This window comes from Felis catus, chromosome A1 (genome assembly GCF_018350175.1).
Source record: "Felis catus isolate Fca126 chromosome A1, F.catus_Fca126_mat1.0, whole genome shotgun sequence".
Classification (NCBI taxonomy): domain Eukaryota; kingdom Metazoa; phylum Chordata; class Mammalia; order Carnivora; family Felidae; genus Felis; species Felis catus.
This window is the reverse complement of record NC_058368.1, coordinates 6,078,269-6,100,586: the sequence shown is the minus strand read 5'-3', so window position 1 is coordinate 6,100,586 and position 22,318 is coordinate 6,078,269. Positions and strand designations below refer to the sequence as shown.

General features: G+C 42.4%; 1 protein-coding gene across 7 annotated transcripts in view; it reads left to right on the top strand.

Annotated features, from left to right (window-relative positions):
- The first annotated feature begins 299 nt into the window (after nucleotides 1-299).
- Nucleotides 300-22,318, top strand: part of RNF6 (ring finger protein 6) — a 33,968-nt gene continuing 11,949 nt past the window's right edge. The window contains exons 1-7 of one of the 7 annotated variants that reach the window (XR_006589471.1): nucleotides 829-982; nucleotides 1,279-1,361; nucleotides 3,169-3,379; nucleotides 4,692-4,787; nucleotides 7,649-7,767; nucleotides 10,548-10,799; nucleotides 11,367-12,817. Coding sequence is in view for 6 of the 7 variants with exons in the window: in XM_011280889.4 (XP_011279191.1) it covers nucleotides 3,187-3,379; nucleotides 4,692-4,787; nucleotides 7,649-9,411 (2,052 nt within the window). In the remaining variant the exon portion in view is untranslated. The other 6 variants (XM_045044467.1, XM_011280889.4, XM_011280919.4 and 3 more) reach the window with 6 other exon arrangements.

The window sequence follows — 22,318 nt, the reverse complement described above, 5'->3', positions numbered from 1 at the left end:
AGCCTGGCTGATTAGTTACGTGCTACCGGGGCAGTAAAGGGACAAGAACAGACTGCTGGGTTGCAATCTGTAGCCAGGCTCCGTAAACGAGCCACAACAAGGCACAGAGTAGGTGCTACTATTTCCCAAGGGTGGAAATCAGGATGTGTCCCTGGGACTATAAGGCTGCAGGAGCGCTGAGCGGCCCCGTACTTGGACTCTAGAAGGAGGCCCTGGGACAACCAGTCCCGGCCGCGAGCCCTGACGGGGCGGAACGCGCGGAACGCTAGCATCCTAGATCCCGCCGGACACAATTTTCAGTCGCACCAGCGAGCGTCCAGCCGGCGGGGCAGCGTCTGCGCTTGTCCGAGGAGGGACCTGGCAGCGGGGAAAGAAGGGCCAGGGCCTGTGTCCCTCCTCTAGAGCCTCCCCGTCATCTGGACGACCCCAAGCTGCTGCACGGGCTTCCGACTTCTCCCTTCAGTAGACGATTAGAGGGTGCAGCGGCCTCCGGAGACAAGCCCCTCTCGCCCACGCCCGTCGGTCACAACCTTCCAGGACCCGAGAGGAGCGCCGCCCGCCGCGAACTTTCCTCAGGGCAGGAGGACTGCCCAGCTTCTGGCGAGGTGAGCTGGGGGAAAGGCTGCGGGTCGGCCACTACTTCCGGGAGACGCTCAGGAAAGCAAGCCCTCCTTGGCCCCCGTCTCTCCTCCGATTGGTTAACTGCTCTCTCAATGCCCTCCCCTAACTGGTGATTGGCTCAGATGCACCGTCTGTCACCTGCCTCCCTGTGGGAATCCAGGTCGCTAAGGGAAGCGTTCCTTGAGGCTCGGTAGGGAAGAGGTTGGTTGGGCCCCTGAGCCCGGTTTGTTTACTGTACCGCGAACCGTACCCCGGCGCGAGCTTGCGTCGCAACGGCCAGGAAAGGAACCAGTAGCGGGACGGAGGGCGGGGGTGGCAAGAAAGTGAAGGCTCAGAAGTAAACTGAAGACACCTGACCCTGGTAACATCTGAATGGGAGCAGGGTGGGAAGGAAGGCCTTTGAGAGGGGAGTTGTGATCCCGGGAGCTGTGGCCGTGTAGGAGGGAAGGCCTAGTTTCTGTTGCGGGAGAGAAAAGGGCCTAGCGGGGGGTTTTAATGACCTAATTGTTTGGGGGATCTGATTTTCTAGGCGAGCGTCTAACAGGATCCACTGAAGGTTTTGCTTTGACTTTGCAGCAGAGCTTTGACTTTGTTAGCCATTCCCGTCCTTCAAAGAGACCATTTATTGAATGATTGAATTCTCTCTTATTGCTCCAGATGGGCAGCGCTCCAAAAAAGCACAAACAATGGAAGGATGGACACCCCTGCGTGTATTGAAAGCATGTTGAAAGGAAAATAAGGTATTCACTTCGTTTAGTTGTGGTTAATCGTACAAGAAAATTACCTGCGAGCAGAAGCTCTTAAAGTTTTGAGTGATTATCAGGGTAGCTTGGTTTTTATGATGGGTTTCAAATTTTTTAAATGTTTAGTACAAAAATTTTATTACTGCTCTCCCTAGCACACGTGCTCTTTGCTAATGATGGCCTTGTGATTATTCTGAAAATGGAAACAAACCTTGAGTTTCTAGTAACGTTAATTTGCTTTTGATTGGGTAGTGTCATTCGATCTTTCCTTTAAAAAGGGACATAATAGTCACTGTAATAAAATCCCCAAATTTGGAACTTAATGTTAGAATGTACATGAAACTGGATACTTACACATAGTTCAGACTTGTAGACTAATTTACTTTGTATTTAAAGTATTTGCTTATTAAACACTGAGTCAGAGGCGCAGCCGTTGCTTCTCTGGTCACCTAGTTATTTGATCCTCCAGCCTCCATTATGTCATGTGCTATAATCACGCACACCCTTTATTGACACCTAGAAATTGTCAAGGAATAGTTTATTTCCTTCCACAGCACACCCAAATTAGCTTTTAAAGGTAGACCTGGGCCCTACCTTGGAAAATTCTGATCTGATATTCGAGATGAGATCTAGGGCATCTTTATTTTTAAGAATTTCCTCAAATGAGTTTGATGTGCCTTCCCATGTGACAGCCGTTGACTTGCTAAATAGATGCGTTTAAGAAATTCTAAGATATTTGTGAAACAAGTAATTTTCCTCACTGGTTTCTCTTCTGTGTGAAAGTAAGCCTCTAAGGAATGACACTTGAGTATAATTAAAAAAAAATAGGGTTTGGGGCGCCTGGGTGGCTCAGTCGGTTAAGCAGACGACTTCAGCTCAGGTCACGATCTCGCGGTCCGTGAGTTCGAGCCCCGCGTCAGGCTCTGGGCTGATGGCTCGGAGCCTGGAGCCTGCTTCCGATTCTGTGTCTCCCTCTCTCTCTGCCCCTGCCCCGTTCATGCTCTGTCTCTCTCGGTCTCAAAAATAAATAAAGCATTAAAAAAAAAAAAAAAATAGGGTTTGCCTAGGCAAGGTCAGGAAGTTTCACGGGCACTCAGAAACCTCTGGGACTAACCAGGCCTGAGGATGAGGTTTGCTTTGGGGAGACACAGGGTGCTCTGATAGACATTCACAGTCCTCAGAGCAAGTGTGTGGCGTTTCCTGTTAGGTTTAAGAGACCAGCCGCCAAGTCTGTTCAGTAGATACAGTAGGCCAAATTATTTTTTACCTAACAAAGTGCAACGGAGGGTAATATTACATAATGTGAGTTGTATTTGGGGGAGAATACCTTTGCTGGAAATAAATGTAAACGATAGCCTCCCAATAGCTCTGTGCTTACTAAGTAAAAAACAATTTAAAATCATACATAAAGTGCATAATTCAGCTTATGTTTTGTATGCTCACATGAAGTACCCAGATACTCGAACTATCCGTGAGGGTTTTAGATCAACTTTATCAGAGAGTGAAGGAGGCAGAAAAATGAGAGAAGCACTTTGGGGTTCAGCTGTGAGAAATGCGTGGTAAGACCAAGTCCAGTCTGCTTTAAGTAGCGGCTTTAAGCAAAGAAGTAGGTCCAGTTGTGTTCTGTCTCCTAGAAGCTGCTTTTCGTTTCATGTGTGAGTTCTTCACTGCGAGATTTGGCATATGAAATATATGAGCAGAGGACGAAATTTAAACTGAAAGCAAAGAGACTGTAAGTCAAAAACACGAAGCTCTGTGTAGTCCATGACTAACAGCCTGGATCTTGTACATCTTGTTTGAACAGAAAGCCAGGAATCTCAGTATGAATCCGTCTAGATCGAGATCGGACGATGGTAGTGAAGAAGCCTCATCTCAAGACCATAATCTTCGTGAAAGTGAGAGAAGATGGCAGCAAGAGCGTCTCCACAGAGAAGAAGCCTATTACCAGTTTATTAATGAACTCAATGATGAAGATTACAGGCTAATGAGAGACCACAATCTTTTAGGCACCCCTGGTAAGATATGGGTAAAAGAGGAGACACCTTTTTTTATTATAGTAAGGAGGAGTTTCAAAATAAGGAGGGTTTTTCCCCCCCTTCTTCCCTCTCCCAAAATATAAGGCACTATTTTTGTGAATTTAAGAACCTTGTAATATGACAAAACAGAAAATCACTGGCTTCTCTTTTTGATAAGTATGAATCTTAGACATGGAGCTCACAAATGTACATAATAGTGTCAATTTTTTACATATATGGCCCTGTTTCTCTTTTAAGTAATAGTTGTAAATTAGATATTTTTTAAAACCCAGTTCTGGGGCGCCTGGGTGGCACCGTTGGTTGAGTGTCCAACTTTGGCTCAGGTAACAATCTCGTGGTCTGTGAGTTGGAGCCCCGTGTCGGGCTCTGTGCTGACAACTCAGAGCCTGGAGCCTGCTTCACATTCTGTGTCTACTCTCTCTCTGCCCCTCCCCCGCTTGGTCTCTGTCTCTCTCTCTCAAAAATAAATGAACATTAAAAAAAAAAAAAACTAATATGAGGTGTTATAATTTTATTTATTTACTTAGCTGAATTAATAATGCTTCAAAAGTCTAGTGTGGGGGCGCCTGGGTGGCGCAGTCGGTTAAGCGTCCGACTTCAGCCAGGTCACGATCTCGCAGTCCGTGAGTTCGAGCCCCGCGTCGGGCTCTGGGCTGATGGCTCGGAGCCTGGAGCCTGTTTCCGGTTCTGTGTCTCCCTCTCTCTCTGCCCCTCCCCCGTTCATGCTCTGTCTCTCTCTGTCCCAAAAATAAATAAAAAACGTTGAAAAAATAAAAAAAAATAAAAAAAAAAAGTCTAGTGTGTTCCATAAGTTTTTTACAAATTTATTTCAGAAATGAACTAATTGAAACTTGTATGTTTGTACAGGATATATTTGTATATTGTATATTTGCACACTGTATATTGATGACTGATATAATGACCTGTTGAGGTAACATTCAAGCAGATAAAGATTCAGAGTTTTTCCTAGAAATACTTCCCTTTAAATTCCTCTTAACTCTAATAAAAATCTACGAATTAGGGCTTCTAGATTCCTAAGTGTATCAACTGAGAGGATTTTTAAAAAAGTATTCAAATTAAATCCTATTTTTATTTTAATAAAATACAACCAAAATAATGTATACTTGCATCAATTAAATATTTTTAACTGTCTTTCAATGTAACAGACCATGAAAATAACAGAATGTCTTTTGCAGATCGCTAAAGATTATTAGTCTTACCCTTCACGAGTTCTCATAAAACAATCATTTAAGGTATTTAGTTTCACTGAGCAATTTTTTATCGTTTTTAGGAGAAATAACATCAGAAGAACTACAGCAGCGATTAGATGGAGTCAAGGAACAAAGAGCATCTCAGCCTGACTTGAGAAGTGGGACAGATACCAGAGGTACTGTGGACTCCTTTCCATTAGGAACAGGTTTAATTAGAGCAGTGGCAGACATGAACTTACTAGATCTTGGACAGTACTTTTGTTTTTAATGTTTTCCAGTTTTAATGTGGTACTCATTCAGATAGTATTTACCCATCATGTGCAAAGCAGCCTAGTTAGGCAGTATAGGACAGGGGTTGAATACAAAGACCTTTTACACACACAGATTGCCCTTGGGGAGCTCATGTATGTAAAATAGTATACAATGAAGTTAATTACCAGCATAATTCTTTTTAATCTTAGAATGCACACACTACTTCTTTTAAAGTAATGTAACTAAACTTAGCTTCTAAAATTTTCTACAGAGCAATACAGAAAGATTGAGAAAACGTGTCTTTATTGTTAGTTTTATTATTTTTGTGTTTGTCGTGTTACTGAACAAACACTAAGTCATAAAAAGTTCTTATAAAACATAAAGTGAAAAAAATTTCAAACTAAACAGAAGTGTATAGAATTAAAAGTAAAGCCAACTCAATGTACCTCTTACCAGTTCTACTTCCTCCCCCAGAAGTATTCATTATTGGTAGTTTCACTTTTTTTTAAGTCATTTCACATATTAAGATTATTGTATTAGAGCAAAGACGATTAAAAACTCAAAAATGCAGCGGCTCAGTGAGATACAAGTTTCTTTTCCTGTTAACAGTCCAGGGCAGATAGGCAAGCTTTACTCCATGAATCCTCTTGGAACCCAGCCAGCAGAGTAGTTCTATCACTGTACCATCCAGTACAGGAGCTACTAGTCCTCTGTGACCATTTAAACTTAAGTAAAATTAAATAACATTTAAAATTCAGCTTTTCACTCCTGTTAGCCACATTGAAGTGCTCGGTAGTCACATATGGTTAGTGACTTCTGTATTGGGCAGGACAGACGTAGAAATTTCCACTGCTGCATATTTTCATATTTGCATATTAAAAGTTTCACTGGACGCTGCTGCTCCAGGATATTGTGTACGTGATCCAGCTAAGTCACAACCACATCTAGGTTCTAGCTGGCAGGTCTAGGTTCCAGAAAGAGGTCCAGGCACCAGTCTGAAAGTGAGATCTATCACTTTCACTCCTATTCCACTGATGAGAACCTAGTCACATGGCTGCACCCAACGGCCAGGCTGTTCACGTGACCATTACAGTGCATTTGTAAAAGGCGTAGGGCAGGACGGTTCTCATTAGATTATTAGTGAACTCTTTTACGCACACCATCATCATACGTTCTAGGAACTGAAGATGGAAGTTGCTTTTAGCGTGTTTTTTATCTGCCTTTTACTCCTGTCTCTTTCCAAATTAAAATGGAAATTGGATTTCCTTTTTTTTTCTGTATATGTAGATACGGAAGTTATACCATATTGCTATAGCTGGTAATGCTGGTCCTTTTACTATGTTTTAATGGAAAATGTACTTACCACATGTAAAATAGCTTGTATCTTTTAGATATGGCTAAAGGTGGTTTATTTTATTGACACCAGCAGTTGATTAATAGCTTTAACTTTAATATTTAAAAATGGTTTTTACAAGAAATTTTTATAAGAGATTGAAACGAAATCAAAGCCATCTCATTTAACGGCCATTTTCGTGTAGAATAAACTTAAAGGTTAAAGTCTGTATAGTTCATGTGCATTAGAATGATTTTCATTGACTTTTTCCCTTTATATAATCCACTGGTTAAAAATGGAAAACTTAAGCTTCCCGTAGTAGCAGTGTTATGGAAGTTTATCAGGGGCACATTTTTTCTAACTTGATTCATTCAACATTAATTGAGAGAGTCTGATTTGTACCGGATACTGTTGTAGAGGTGGGGATTTAACGGTAAATAAGACAAGATAAAACTCTTCATCTTCCTGGAGCTTACATTCTAAATGAACAGAAAATATTCATAATGGCTAACATTTATTAAATGCTTCCTATATGCCAGGTATTGTGCTAATCATTTTGTATCCAGTATTTTATTCCCATGATAATCCTATGACATTTATACTTTTATTATCTCCAAGTTACAAATAAGGGTACAGTCATAGAGAACTTAGGTAGCATGCCTAAAGTTTCCCAGCTTCACATAAAGACATAATGTAGTGCTAATATGTATTCAGAAAGGCACATTTCTTAAAGTGTACATTTTTGGCAGTTCCTGAGAAATAGGATAAAATTTCTGAGGTCATGAAAATACCTCTAGCTGTAAAATGTTGACTTCCCTTTACCAGAAGAATCCCATTCACAATGAATTATATATAAGTTTTGCCACTATATTTTACTGATTTTACCATATGGCTAAAGCAATTTAAATGTACTGTTTTAGTATTGGCTGTATTTCTCATCTGCTTTAGTTTTTTAAAATATTTATTTATCTTTGGGAGAGATTGAGTATGCAGGCGGGTGGAAGGGCCAAGAAAGAGGGAGACAGAGAATCCCAAGCAGGCTCCGTGCTGTCAGCACAGAGCCTGACACAGGGCTTGAACTCACGAATGGTGAGATCATGACCTAAGCTGAAATCAAGAGTCAAGCACTTAACTGACTGAGCCATCCAGGCGCCTCCTCATTTGGCTGAATATTTTGCCAGTAATGGGCATAGAGAAAGTAAGAATGAGGATTTCTTCAGAGCTTTGCATAAACAGTATTTATAGTTTTATAATACATCAGAATGTATTATAATGTGCATCTAGTATATACTTTTCTTTTAGAAATTCCAACTTTCTGCCATTTTCATTCACTAAAATGCATAGATGTTCTTAAATATTATTGAATTTAATAAATTTATCTTGTAAGCTTTAATAAAAGTCTAAAGATAGATTTTAGGAATTGATCTTAAGTTGATTTGCTTTGCTTTCCAGACTCAGAAGTCCCTAGAGAAAGTTCAAACGAAGATTCTCTGCTAGAATGGTTGAACACGTTTCGACGCACGGGAAACGCGACCCGAAGTGGACAAAATGGGAACCAAACTTGGAGAGCTGTGAGTCGAACAAACCCAAACAGTGGAGAGTTTCGGTTTAGTCTGGAAATCCATATAAATCATGAGAATAGAGAAATTGAAATTCATGGCGAAGATCAGACAGGCATTCCACTTTCAGATTTTGGCAGGGATCGTACTACAAATAGGCAACAGAGGTCAGCCAGTCCTGTGGCTAGGCGAACGCGAAGCCAAACCTCCATGAATCACAGTGGTAGTAGCTCCAACATCCCAAGGACTAGGCTCGGTTCAAGGGGGCAGAATTCAGCAGAAGGATCTTTCTCAACATTGGGAAGATTAAGAAATGGCATTGGGGGAGCAGTTGGCATTCCTAGAACGAGAGCTCCGCGTGCTGATTTCGGTAGTCATGCAAACCAGTTGGGTGGTAGTGAACTCAGGCAGAGGGAGGGGCAACGGTTTGGAGCAGCACATGTTTGGGAAAATGGGGCTAGAACTAATGTTACAGTGAGGAATACAAACCAAAGATTAGAGCCAATAAGATTACGGCCTGCTTTCAGCAGTCGAAGCCGCTCGCCAATTCAGAGACAAAGTGGCACTGTTTATCGTAACTCACAGAGAGAAAGTAGACCTTTACAGCAAAACGTCAGAAGGTCTGTTAGGAGGAGAGGTATAACGCGTGTCTTTTTAGAGCAGGATAGGGAACGTAGAGGTACTGCCTATGCTCCATTCTCTAACTCAAGACTTGTGTCAAGAATAACAGTAGAGGAAGGAGAAGAATCTAGCAGATCTTCAACTGCTACACGACGACATCCGACAATCACACTGGACCTCCAAGTGAGAAGGATTCGTCCTGGAGAAAACAGAGATCGGGATAGTATTGCAAGTCGAACTCGATCTAGGGTAGGGCTAGCGGAAAATACAGTCACTATCGAAAGCAATAGTGGGGGCTTTCGCCGAACTATTTCTCGTTTAGAGCGGTCAGGTGTTCAAACCTATGTTAGCACTATCACAGTTCCTCTTCGGAGGATTTCTGAGAACGAGCTTGTGGAACCGTCATCAGTGGCTCTTCGGTCCATTTTAAGGCAGATCATGACTGGATTTGGAGAATTGAGTTCTTTAATGGAGGCCGAATCTGAGTCAGAGGTTCCGAGACATGGTCAGCATTTACCAGAGAGGCACTCAGATCTGAGCACCGTAGGTGCAGTTAATGACATCAGCCAGCACAGTGAAGGTTCCTCTCAAAGCAGGCGGGCCCGAGAAGACAGCTCGGAAATGCGTGGTGAAAACGAGACTCCCCAGCCTCCCGCCCGAAACAGTGATAGCAGAGGTGGCCGGCAGTCGCGAAATTCAAATAACTTAGTTGAAACTGGAACACTACCTATCCTTCGCCTTGCTCATTTCTTTTTACTAAATGAAGGTGATGACGAGGATCACATACGTGGTTTAACCAAAGAGCAGATTGACAATCTTTCCACCCGGAACTATGAGCATAGCAGTATCGATAGTGACCTAGGCAAAATCTGTAGTGTTTGCATCAGTGACTATGTGACTGGAAACAAGCTCAGGCAATTACCTTGCATGCACGAATTTCACATTCATTGTATTGACCGCTGGCTCTCAGAGAATTGCACTTGCCCCATCTGTCGGCAGCCTGTTCTAGGGTCCAGCATAGCAAACAATGGGTGAAGCGTTGGGTCTGTTCAAATAGTACATTTTAGTAGAGCTGAGTATTTAAGCACCCTTTTGTTGAATTCTTTGTGATGAGCTAACCAGGATGAAAAAGAACAGATTATTATAGTTTGCACTATTTTTTGTGTGCTTTTTTAACTTGTTAAAAAGAAAATTTATATAAAACTTAAAATGGCAAATGTTAAATTATCGACGAGTACAGAATAGTCAATATTGCTAGAACCAAATAATCTTTAAAATGTTCTTATTTTGGTAATTTCGTCATGCTAAGCACTTTTGTACCTGCACAATTCAGTAGGTTAACAATCAATCTTCCTTTTCTTAATAGCACAGCAGACTTTATGTGGACTTTCAGCTTCCATAGGCTTAGTGCCATGTCCAGACAATGGTGTCTAAATAAGCCTTTTGTTAACTTTTTATTGTAAGGACGATATCTTTTCATGAGCGAGTGTTTGGCTGAATGTTTGCTCTATATATTTAAGTTACTTGAAATGTTAAATTTAATATGCAGCATACCATATATGTATATATAGATATATAATTTTAAGGGTAAAATATTCCGTCTAAAAACTACCAGTTTGGTTCTTATTTAAGCTTTTGGGCTATTACTGCATATGGCACAATGTGTAACATTTACAGGATCATCTCTGGGAGGAAGTAGATATTTAAAAATAGAGATAATTTACTGAAGCGTCTCTGACAATCTTACTAGACAGCAAGCAATATGTAATACTGAACAAGTATTTCTTTACTCAGAAATGGAACATGGACATTTTAGTACATATAGATTATTTAACTTGAGTTCGGCCTTTTTGTGACTTGTTTGAATGTGCAAACAATTCTTTGGATTATATTAAGTAAGGTATACAAATATGCATGGTTTCTCAAATTTACTTTTAAAATCTAAAAAAAAAAAAATGTCTATGAAGAATCAAATGCATAGATAATGTGTTAAGTTTACTTGGAGGCCAAAAACTCCAAATAATACAAAACAAAAAACCCTTAAGAGAATGTGGAATTTATATGAACACGAAGTATGCATTGAAGATCTATTTCTACCAATAAATATTAAAACAAAGCTGTATGTGAACTTCTTTTCTCTTGGTCCCCTGTGATTTATTTTTCAAAAAAAGAAAAATTTCACACCTACAAGGTGTCAGACAGTGTTACAGGTGCTGAGGATTCAGCTGAGGACAGAGTCCCCATCTTCATAGGAAGAGAACATTTAATGAGTTACTGAATTAAATGAATATATGACACAGTTTTCCTGTGGTGATACTGCTTGGGGAAAACCACAAGAACGAATTCCTCAGGAGCAGATTCGGGAAGATTTACGTGTATCTCGAGATTGTTTTTCCTTCTGATTAAGTAACTATATTCATCAGGTAAGATGCATACACGGGAGTTTTCAGCGAGTGCATTTAACACCTGGAGGGAAAGCTTTTAGTAAGAGTCATGACTTTGTTTGGAGTAAATGGTTTATGTAGGTCAATCATGGGGCTGGGAGGTTTGAATGCTTTAAATGCCAGACTAAGGAATTTTACTTCACCTTACAAACTTTTGGTGTCTCTTGGTGAATTTAGTGGCGAGTGGTAAGATCATTTTTCACGTTTCAGGAAAATTGGTGTGGTGTAGTGTTCATAACACAGTGGAGTAGAGAGAGAGGGGAAGCAAAGAAACCTTAGTAAAGGAACCACTGTGGTCATTTTTGTCATCCGTTATCATCATCCTCAGTTACTAGCTAACCTAGCGTGATGGCAGTGAAACTGGAAAGAGAGAGAAGAGAATAAAAATGTTGGGGAAAAAGGACATTATTTGGTTTCTTGTTCAGTATGAAGTGGGAGAGTGATAGATTCACAGATGGAAAATCACCCGAATAGAAGAGAGAGAGGTGTTACAAGCTATGCCACTGTAGACATTTATCTTAAATATGCACCTCTCCCTCGTTTCAGTGATACCGTTTGTTCCCAGTATGACCAGAGACGAAATCCAGCATTTTTTGCTCATGTGGAATATTCTTCAGGAAATTCTACCTTCCCTGGCTTGATCAGTTAGGAAAATCAAGAGGAGAACAAAGAAAGGGGGAAATGAAAAAAAGTAGGGATAAAGGAAAAAATACAAGCACGTTGATTCTTTGACTTAGTCCTTTGCAAGACATGGTAGGACCAGCATTGAAGGGACCCCAAATCGGCATTTGACATAGAACTACATTGTACAGTTTATGGAAAATTCCCGCTAAGCAGCAGGCTTCATGTATTTTGTAAATTGGTATCCTAGTCGGGAACAAAGGAGTGTTTTCTGTAATATTTTCATTCATTTCCCAGTAAACAAAGCTGATGACAAATACAAAGGCTCTTTATCTATTTATAGCCTCTATTTAGCAATGATTGCATGCCTTATGGTTCCAATATAGAAAGGAACAAATAGTTTGAAACGCTTCATTTGAATATTGTGCTCCATGTTGTGTCCTTAGAGCTTATTCTTTATAGTGTGGCTGCCTTGCAAACTTGTATTTCAAAACTGTCAGCCCCCCACCTGCTTTCCCTCTTGTATCCCAGATGTGTATAGTTTCAAGTAGCATTGACCTGTACTTGACTACCTTTTATTTGCCCTGTGGTTATTTTCCTTTCAGTTTTTGACGTGAATTTATAATTTAAGCCTCCCAAGATCTTGAAGTATTATTGCCACTTCACGTAGTGAGTAGCAGAGTTCAGAGTCACACACAGGACCGTTGGCCTCCCAAGCTTGTGCTTTTCCCCCTCAACTGCATTCTGGAAAAGCAGAAATGCTTGGTCCGCAAACAACGGGAGGACTGCTCCTGAAAGTTATAAAGCGGGATCTGTATTGTGAGGATGGATCCAGAAAAGAGATGGGACCTGAAGACCCTGTGTGAAGGATCGTAGTTAATAAGTTGAGTCTGAGGCATTTTCACAAATACTACTCCTGGACAAGAACTTCCAGTGAATTTCCAATCTTCCTGCGCCTCTCCATCTGAATAACGTCTGGCCAGAGGAGGAAGACGTTGTGTGGAAATAGTACTCCACATACGTGGGCAGTTCTTCTTCCCTTTGCAGTGGCAGCAAGCTCCTCTGGGGTCTCTTCCTCAATCCTGTGGGACGTTGGAGGTCAGAGAGCTGGGGTACCTGTTAATACAGAAGATGATTGCCCAGCAAGCCATCTGTCACCAAGAACGCCAAATGTTCCATGTTCCACAGGACGTGACTGTAAGTGTCAGTGGTGACTGTTTTCCTCAATGTCTACAGGCAGGTTGTGAGTTCTTTTCAGTGACTATGGAGGTGTTAGGTCCTGAACATATCTGCCCTGAGAATAATTAGGGATCTTCAATTACTTTCAGCAAGTTTTTTTAAATTTATTTTGAGCATTAAATCTCTGAAGAGTCTGAGTTGGCCTCTATACTTTTCTTTTTCTTAACCGCCCCCCTTTTTTTAGTAGCGTAATCACATATCTTCTCCAAAGTAAAGCTTTCACGTGTATTTTTCCTCTATTGTATTAATGTCTTGTTTGAAAAGTGTAACCTCTTGGTTGCCTAGTATATATGTACACTTCCTTCTCACACATTTAACCTCAAAAATGCCCCTGTTTATAACCAGAATCCAACTGTCTTCTGTGCAGTTGCAAAACATTTTCACATTCTCCCCGATGGGAAACGATACAAATTCATTTACAGCTTCTGTACTGTGAGGTGACACAATTTAGCCACTCTTAGGAGTTCAGATTCATAATAGTGAACTGGATGGTGTCCACTCTTCCATTAGATTGGATTTTTTTTAATTTTTTTTTTTAACATTTATTTATTTTTGAGACAGAGACAGAGCATGAATGGGGGAGGGTCAGAGAGAGAGGGAGACACAGAATCTGAAACAGGCTCCAGGCTCTGAGCGGTCAGCACAGAGCCCGACGCGGGGCTCGAACTCATGGACCACGAGATCATGACCTGAGCTGAAGTCGGACGCTTAACCGACTGAGCCACCCAGGCACCCCTCCATTAGATTGGATTTGATTCATTGTGACTTCTTACCATCCAGCTTATGGGATAAATGGTAAATGTGGCTCCTATCTACCTGATAGAGTGAAGTGGAATAAAGATCAAACAAAAAAGGGGGAAAGAAGCGTCACTGATTACACTGATTACTAGTATAGAATGTGCACACATCTTGCTGAGCAAGCTTAGAAGGATGAATGATAGAAATAATGAGACTTGTAAGCATCTCTTTGTTGACTCTCTTATCTGGATGTAGACTAAGTTGTTTGGTCAGCCAATTTGGCTGGCCTAATCCTGAATTAGGGCCACTTTCAGAAAGATATCCAGCGAGAATTTCCGTACTGGTGGTGGGGGTGAGTGGCAGGGGCTCGAAGGTTTGAGAGGATGCTAGTGAACAGTTTTGATCTTAGCACTTTGATGTGAATCCTTGGTTCAGGAACTGCCATGATGTTGAACAGGTCTCTGTACAATAGGTTAGGGGCTTTTTGGACAAGTGCCTTAAAACTCCTTAAAAAGCTCCTTAAAACTCCTTAAAAGCTCCTTAACAGTTTCATTTGGGGTCTCGTCTCAAACACCACAAGTCTTGTATTGTTCTTGATTTACTAGAGGGAATAGTCATGACCCTTACAACACCTTTAGGGCTTTTCTTTTTCTTTCTTTTTTTCTGTCTTTTATTTTCTTTCTTTCTTTCTTTCTTTCTTTCTTTCTTTCTTTCTTTCTTTCTTTCTTTCTTTCTTTCTTTCTTTCTTTCCTTTTCTTTCCTTTTCTTTCTTTTCTCTTTTTTCTTTGTTTCCTTCCTTTTTTTTCTCTTTCTTTCTTTTCTCTTTTTTCTTTTCTTTCCTTTTCTTTCTCTTTTTTCTTTTCTTTTCTTTTCTTTTCTTTTCTTTTCCTTCTTTCTTTCTTTTGTTCTTTCTTTCTTTCTTTCTTTCTTTCTTTCTTTCTTTCTTTCTTTCTTTCAGTATTTTGTTAAAAGGATGCTTCTATTGCTTAGCTAAATAGATTTTACTTCTGGTGTGGTTTGGGGGCTTTCTTTAATCTTCCTTTGAATGTTGCCATTGTCCCTTTGCTGCCTTTCAGACAGTGTGTTTTACAATAGGAAGGAGGCTTCTTCATTTTTGTCCAAAGGGTGATGCAGAGTGACCATTCCACTCTGATCAGTTGCGGTCAGGTCACGTGGCCAGTCCAGCACAAGCACGTAGATTGGGAGCGGTTTAATTATATTTTCAGTCCCATCATTGAAGCACCTAATGTTCCTGATAACTCTCTGTTTGAAGATCCCAAGACCACCTCCAGGTCAGTGGTTGGCTAGGACTCATGGGACTGAGTATATAGTTGTGCTCACAGCTAAGATTTATTATAAGGAAAGGAGACAAAGGGCAAAGGGACATGGGGTGAAGTCTGGATGAAACCAGTCAAGCTTCCAAGAGTCCTATCCCAGTGCAGTCCTACAAGACACACATTCCTCCAGCACCAAATGGGACATGGAAGAAGTGTTGTTGTTAAGGAAGCTCATTACAGACTCAGTGCCCAAGATTTTTATTGGGGGCCGGTCATGTAGGCACCTCTGCCTGGCATGTACCAAAATCCCAGACTCCCAGAAGGAAAGCAAGTGTTCAGCATGAACCACATTATTTGCGGTTTAGGCACGTTGAGACACTTCTTTCAGTAGGGGGATGGTGGAAACACTCCCCAAATCAAGTGCCTAGACGCCAGCTAAGGGTCCGTCTTTCACAAAGGCCTTTCTGAGGATAGCCTAAGGCCCACTATGTGAATTCCTCACACACATCTCTATCTCTAGCTCAGAACATTCTCCTGAATTCTAGGACCACGTTTTTTTTTAAGTTTGTTTATTTTTGAGAGAGACAGAGACAGTGTGAGCAGGGGAGGGGCAGAGGAGAGGGGGAGAGAGAGAATCCTAAGCAGGCTCTGCACGGTCAGCACAGAGCCTGATGCGGGGCTCGAACTCACAAACATCGTGACCTGGGCCGAAACCAAGAGCCAGACGCTTAAACTGACTGAGCCACCCAGGCGCCCCGCTAGGATCATATTTGTGGCTGCTTTGGTTAATGTCTACCAGGCTGCCTCTTTGGAACCTCAGAGCCAACACGTCTAGAACTGAAGTAGTAATCCTTTTCCGTCAAACTGTTCCTCACCCTCTTTTCTGAGCTCAGTCAATGCCATTCCCTGGCCTGGGTTCTTGAGTTTGGCCAAGAAAGAACTCAGAGCCAAACTCTTAAGCAGCTGTTTAATAGCAGCTACAGCAAGGGGCGCCTGGGTGGCTCAGTGGGTTAAGCCTCTGACTTTGGCTCGGGTCATGATCTCACGGCTCGTGGGTTCAAGCCCTCTGCTGACAGCCTGGAGCCCGCTTCCGATTCTGTGTCTCCCTCCCCCCCTCAACTCTGTTTCTCAAAAATAAACATGAAAAAAAATTTTTAAAAATAGCAGCTAAAGCAAAAGTACACTCTCGAGATGGGAGAGCAGGCAGGTCCAGAGGTGGCTACACATCAGGGTTTGGGGTCGTCTTTTTATGTTTGAATAGGTTATGGGTCATAGCCGGTGTGGCCTCTGAGGTCTCCTAAGGGACTCCTCCTACCAACAGGAGTGGGGGTTTTGGGCCCTGTATGGTGCCTGTCAGAACTGTCGTGGCAGCCATCCCCCCACAAGGGGGTAGGGGTCAGAACGGCAGCGTAAATGTATCATAAGGAAGCCATAGGTCACTGAAGGGTAGTGATCCTAGGGAAGAGAGCATTCCCCCCTCCCCCCGGGGTTTGCCAGCTCTCTGAAACTTGGTTTCCTCCTCTCTAAACAGAAAACACATGCCTGTTCCCTGCTCACACCTAGCTAACTGACTGCCTACTCTATCACCTCTAACCATTCACCGGTTCATTTAAGGCAGAAAAGTCTGATCCCTTTTCCCTGTGTGGAGGTCAGGTGGGACTGGCTTGGCTAGGATGGGCCCGAGGGGTCAGAATGGGCAGCAGGCGTACCTTATAGTCATAGCTGTGGATGCAAAGAATCAGAGGTCAAGTACAAAATTGTGACCAATGCACTGATACCCCTTAGAGATGGAGAACTGGGTTTCAATAGGGTGTCAGAACAGGAGGGACTGGAGATAAATCAAAAGGTCAAGAGAAATTAGTTTAATCAGATGAACAGGAGAGTGATCAGGAAAAATGCCTGTTTCCCATAGCCAAGTTGGTTGCTTGGTTTTCTTTGGTGTGTGACTGATGGGTAGGTAGTCAGGCACTAATTAAAGGGCTGAGAAAGGAATAAATAAGAACCCAGACTTCTGCATCTTTACTTCTGTCCGATTGACCAACCCGTGTTCTTGGAATCCTCATCATTTTCGTTCCCATTTCTCGGGTCCTTGCCTTCATCTCTTAACGTGGTCTCCTAGCCTTACAATCACTCAGGTGCAATCTTTGTATGAGACACGTCTAGACATGACACTCCTCAGCTGTTCTCCATTACTTCCTGCCTGTTCTTGGCACAACATATAAGATTCTTCATATTTTATCCTCTGCCTACCTTTACCAACCTCATTTTCTACCTTGCCCTTCACACTTTAGGGTTTCGTCCATGCTATTCTTCCTCCCTGTGATGGCCTTTCCCTGCTTGCCTTTCTGGTTAATTCCTGTGTATCCTTTAACCCTGACCTCAAATGTTAATTCTGCAAACCCTCACCTTGTCATCTCCAGGGCTGATGTCTCCGTTAAGCACAGCAGGCACAATGTCTACAACCCAGGATAATTTTATTTATTTATTTTTTTAATTTTTTTTTTCAACGTTTATTTATTTTTGGGACAGAGAGAGACAGAGCATGAACGGGGGAGGGGCAGAGAGAAAGGGAGACACAGAATCGGAAACAGGCTCCAGGCTCTGAGCCATCAGCCCAGAGCCCGACGCGGGGCTCGAACTCCCGGACCGCGAGATCGTGACCTGGCTGAAGTCGGACGCTTAACCGACTGCGCCACCCAGGCGCCCCTTCCCAGGATAATTTTAAAGGCCCACAAAAATGTTTTAATTTCTGGGATGTCTGGGTGGCTCAGGTGGTTAAGCGTCCAACTTCGGCTCAGGTCATGATCTCACAGTCCGTGATTTCTAGCCCCGTGTCGGTCTCTGTGCTGACAGCTCAGCTCCTGGAGCCTGCTTTGGATTCTGTGTCTCCCTGTCTCTCTCTGCACCTCCCCTGCTTGCATTCTGTCTCTCTCTCTCTTTCTCTCTCTTTTTTAAAATTTTTTTAATGTTTATTTATTTTTGGCAGAGAGAGCACGAGTGGGGGAGGGGCAGAGAGAGAGGGAGACACAGAATGTGAAGCAGGCTCCAGGCTCTGAGCTCTCAGCACATAGCCCGATGCAGGGCTTGAACTCATGAACAGCGAGATCATGATCTGAACTGAAGTCGATGCTCAACCGACTGAGCCACCCAGGCGCCCCATCTCTCTCTCTTAAAAAATAAACATTAAAAAAATTTGTTTTAATGTTTTAATTTCTTTTAAAATCTACAAGAGAAAAAAGAGCAAGTAATCCAAACTGTATTATATTTCTCTTTAATAACAGTAGAACATAATTTTAATACTTTTTATGGACAAAGGGGCCCAGCAACACAAAGCTGCTAAGAGCCCGTGAAAGTAATGATATGGCCCTGCTCACTCCCCATTATGCACTTCACTTACACTACATCTTCTGTAAAGAACTGTGAGCTCCTTGAATTTGTCCACAGCACCCGGTGTGATGCCTCATACCTAGTAGGTCACTAAGTATATATTTAATAAGGAAATGAATATAAGTTTCATATATAGGTAGGCCTGGCTTACAAATACTTTATACATTAAAAGCTTGTTTGTGAGATTTTTTTTATGTTTATTTAGTTATTTTGGGAGAAAGAGAGAAGGTGAGAGGGAATCCCAAGCAGGCTCTGCACTATCAGCACAGAGCCCAAAGTGGGGTTCGATTTCATGAACTGTGAGATCATTATCTGAGCCAAAATCAAGAATTGGACGCTTAACAGACTGAGCCACTCAGGTGACCCAGATTTTTTTTTTTTTAAACTTGGAACCCATTTACCATAGATACAATAGCTACCGTATTTTTGTGGTTGGAAGCAAGAGGGGAAATGCCCCCAGGGCAGCCCCCCCAAAATCTACACTACCCAGAATGTTTCTGAAATATGATTTGAGTACAGCCAAAAGCAGAAAAATCTAATCATATTCCTGCAAGTTCACAAAGAATGACATCGAAAAAATATTTTAAAAAATTTATCGCGAATGGTGGTATGGTAGTGCTTCAGACTCTATAAAGCGTGCCATTCTCTTTTCTTTTGCACTTCTTCTTTTTAATGTAAGCTCTACCCCCAATGTGGGGCTTGAACCCAGGACCCTGAGGTCACTACCTCTGGAGCCAACCAGGGGCCCCAAGGATTCCTTTCTCAAATTTCAAGTTGCCCTTTCCTCAATGGCCTGTCGCAGCTGTTCTGTTTACTTACCACAGTGGCCCAACTGGGTCGAGTTTCTGCATCAGGCCACCCTGTTTGATAAATGGTGGCTTTGGTTGTGTGCGCTCTGCCTTTGTATCTCTCACTGCTTCCATTTTCTCTCTCCCCAACCACCAGGAGGGGGCAAAGGGCCTTCCAGCCAAAGGGCGGGCACACAGGCTGGTCATTTTGATTGTGCTAGAGCCACGCAGCCAACTGGGAGAGGAACCTAGTGGTTGCCAGAGCCTTAGAGAAGAGGGTGGCCCATTTACAGCTTAATTCTGAATGTGTCTCACCATTAACTGTACTCAGATTGTTGGGGTTTTTTTCTTGCAAAGAAAAAGGTTTCAGGTTTAATCTTAAAGAGTGTTTATTCCGTCTGATAGTAGAATTGTTTGTATCTTGGGAGCTGATAATAGCAAACCCCTTCTTATTCAGTGTAACATTACCATGAAGCTCTTTAAATAGTTTGTTGAGGTGAGAACAGAGGTTTAAGTTTCTTGACTCTCAATATACAGAGAGGGAGAATTACCACATCCACCTAAGGGAAGTGTACTCTATCCCTATGAAAAGGCATTTTCTGAAATAGTCCAGTCCTCATGAGAAACAAAAACTATAACCCCTTAACAGGGGGTGAGAATTACAACTTCAATGAGTTTGTAATGTTGACCTGCCACATACACAGAATTTTGTGTGTGTGTGTGATCTGGATGGCTTAAACAATTTATTCAAGGTCACACACCACAGTTGGTTAGAAGGAAGACATTGTAGCCTTGTAACTTTTTTAAATGTCTTACTTTATTAATTACAAAGAATTATTCAAAGCTTGACCACATATTCACTGCTGAAGTATGTCTAACTATTGGTCTTGTAAGGCTGATGCCTCAGTATAGGGAAAGGCCTCTTTTAACCTGTGCAGGGCAAATAAATGCTACACCAGGGACTATTGGACTCTTTAGGACTCTGGGGAAGTTTGAGCTGAGTCGTGCTGCTCGAGGGATTCGGGACAGCTCCGGGGCTGGTTTGTGAGGGCTCAAGCCTGAGATCTGCAGCCATCTGTTTCTAATGAGTATTGGTCGCTGTTCACTTTTGCAATCATTTTAATAGCATCTGTTAGAGTAGTGCAGGTTTCAGATCACAGATGGTGACAGGTGCAATGAAGATGTCATTTCAGGCGTTTCTCATTATCGTTCAGATAATACCTTAAGGTCATAATTCTTACTTTCATAATACAGTGAATTTTTTAAAAAATAAAATAAGCTGAGAACATTCAACCTGTTATATTTACACCCCAAATACAGACTCTTAGAATCTCAGGCCTAGGAGAAGATTGGACCGTCTTCTAAGCACATCCTCTTTGGGTCCCAAGAGCCTGTACTTTTTCTTAATCACTAATTGCGATGCCTGCTTTTAAAGACAAAGTTATCATTTCCCTTTCACTACACACTCAGTATTGTATCCGTTTGGGTCTCTGAGAAGTGAACACCAACACAGGATTATATACGAGGGATCTACTGGGGAAACACCTGTTAAGACTAAAGGGGAGAGAGCAGGAGTAGGCGAGGAGAACCTCCAGGCTAGGCTCTAGGTAAGATCCCTAAGGAAGGAAGGGAGAAGAAGGAGGCTTGGGTGGGAGACGCTTCAGACCACTGGGTGGTTCTGAGACTCTCAGATGGAGAGTCAGGGCTGACAGAATGGTCCCCCATTGGGCAAGAATGGCCCAGCTCTTATACGTCCTCAGGCTCGGTCATCGGCTAGGGGCGGCCCCGGGGCAACCTTTGCCTGAGTGCCAGAGCAGACCCAAAAATGTGACACCTGGGGGCTGTCAGTCACTTACACAGCCCACACCAGGTTGTCTTGAATGCTGCGTCTTCACGACTGCCACAGATATTCAGCGTTTGTCGCTTCTAGAAACAATCACAGTTTGATTCTGGTTTACTCTGACTCCTCTGCTCTCCCAAACCACCCAGACTGGTTTGCCACCAGACAGGTTAACATTGCCATGGATCATATCTTAGGTTTCTCCTCTCCAAGTTAAGTCATCTTATTCCTTTCACTGCTATCCTTTGAATCCTCATAAGGTTTGCCGAGCCCCTTTGCCAAAGCCCAGAACTGCAACCTGTGTCTACATGAGCAGGGAGCTCTCTGGGGGTCAGTTTACAATATGGGGATTAGGAACAGGATTTTGGTGACAGATACCAGCTCAAGTCCCAGATTTGCCACATACTGGCTAGGAGGACTTGTGGAAATACTTTAACTTACTGGCCATCATTCTCCCCATTGGTGAAATTGAGTAACAGTCACACCTACCCTGTGGGATTAAATGCATGTATACACTTAAAAGTCCATGGCACATAGTAAGTGCTTCATAAAAATCAGCAGAAAATATTATTAACATTGTACTCAGGCCTGAGCTTCCCTAATAAAGGACTTGCGTTGCTGACTCATATCCAATTTGTGATCCATTTGGCTTAGCCTTGAGGTACTTTCGTTCATCATTTATTCTTAGTATCTGCCAGTGCGATAATGAGGTCTCTTTTTTTTCCTTTCCAAATGTACCATTCTATTTTTATTCTTGCTCACTGACCCCCTCCGTCTCCTCCAGCTTTTCTGCAAGCAAAGTCTGTGTTTCTGGGAATCAGTTAAAGGTTTTCGTTTTTGGTTTTGGTTTTGTTTTAGTGATGCTGTGAGGAAAGAGATAAGAAGCTGCCTCGTATCACTGTGGCAATATCCCATCTCTGAGTTTTAGCAACTAATGCCTCTTCCAGATTCATAGCAGTTTCCTGGGTTCTCAGGAAGCTGCCAGAGCCCCCAAACTCTCTGATCCTTGTTTCATGGACAGCAAGGTATTGAAAGGTCATTCTCCAAATCCAGTCATGCTCCTTACTTGATCTTCTCCCATTGCCAATGATCTGGAAGGGAAAGGGAGGGCGCCAGCACCTCTCCCTCGTGCTAGTAATAATAACTAGCATGTAATCTTAATTTTCTATGAAATTTCATTTGCCAAGAGATTTCATGCTTATGAACTCATTTATATAACAAACCAACTTGACAGTGGGTTGAGGAGGTATAACTTATGCTTGTGTTGGAAGAAAATGAAGTACAGAGAAGTGAATCATTTGCCCCAGTCGACCAAAAGGCCAGTGGCGGTGCCCAAAACAGACCTTGGTTCTCCACATTTACAACCGGAGGCTCTTCAGTTTGGGCCAGACTGTTACAACAGCTACATCCACGGAATAAGGGCAGAATGGCACTCTTTCTTCCATCATCTTGGGGTCTACTAAGGCACACCTACATACCCAGTTTGTCTTTGTCCTCCCCGTAGTGAACAAGTGGCCAGTACTGGAAGCTTCTAGATAGGTCCCACAGCTGGGTCACTGGGTATCCGTCAACTGGCTTTCCTGGTTTGAAACCAAACTTCCGGGTAGG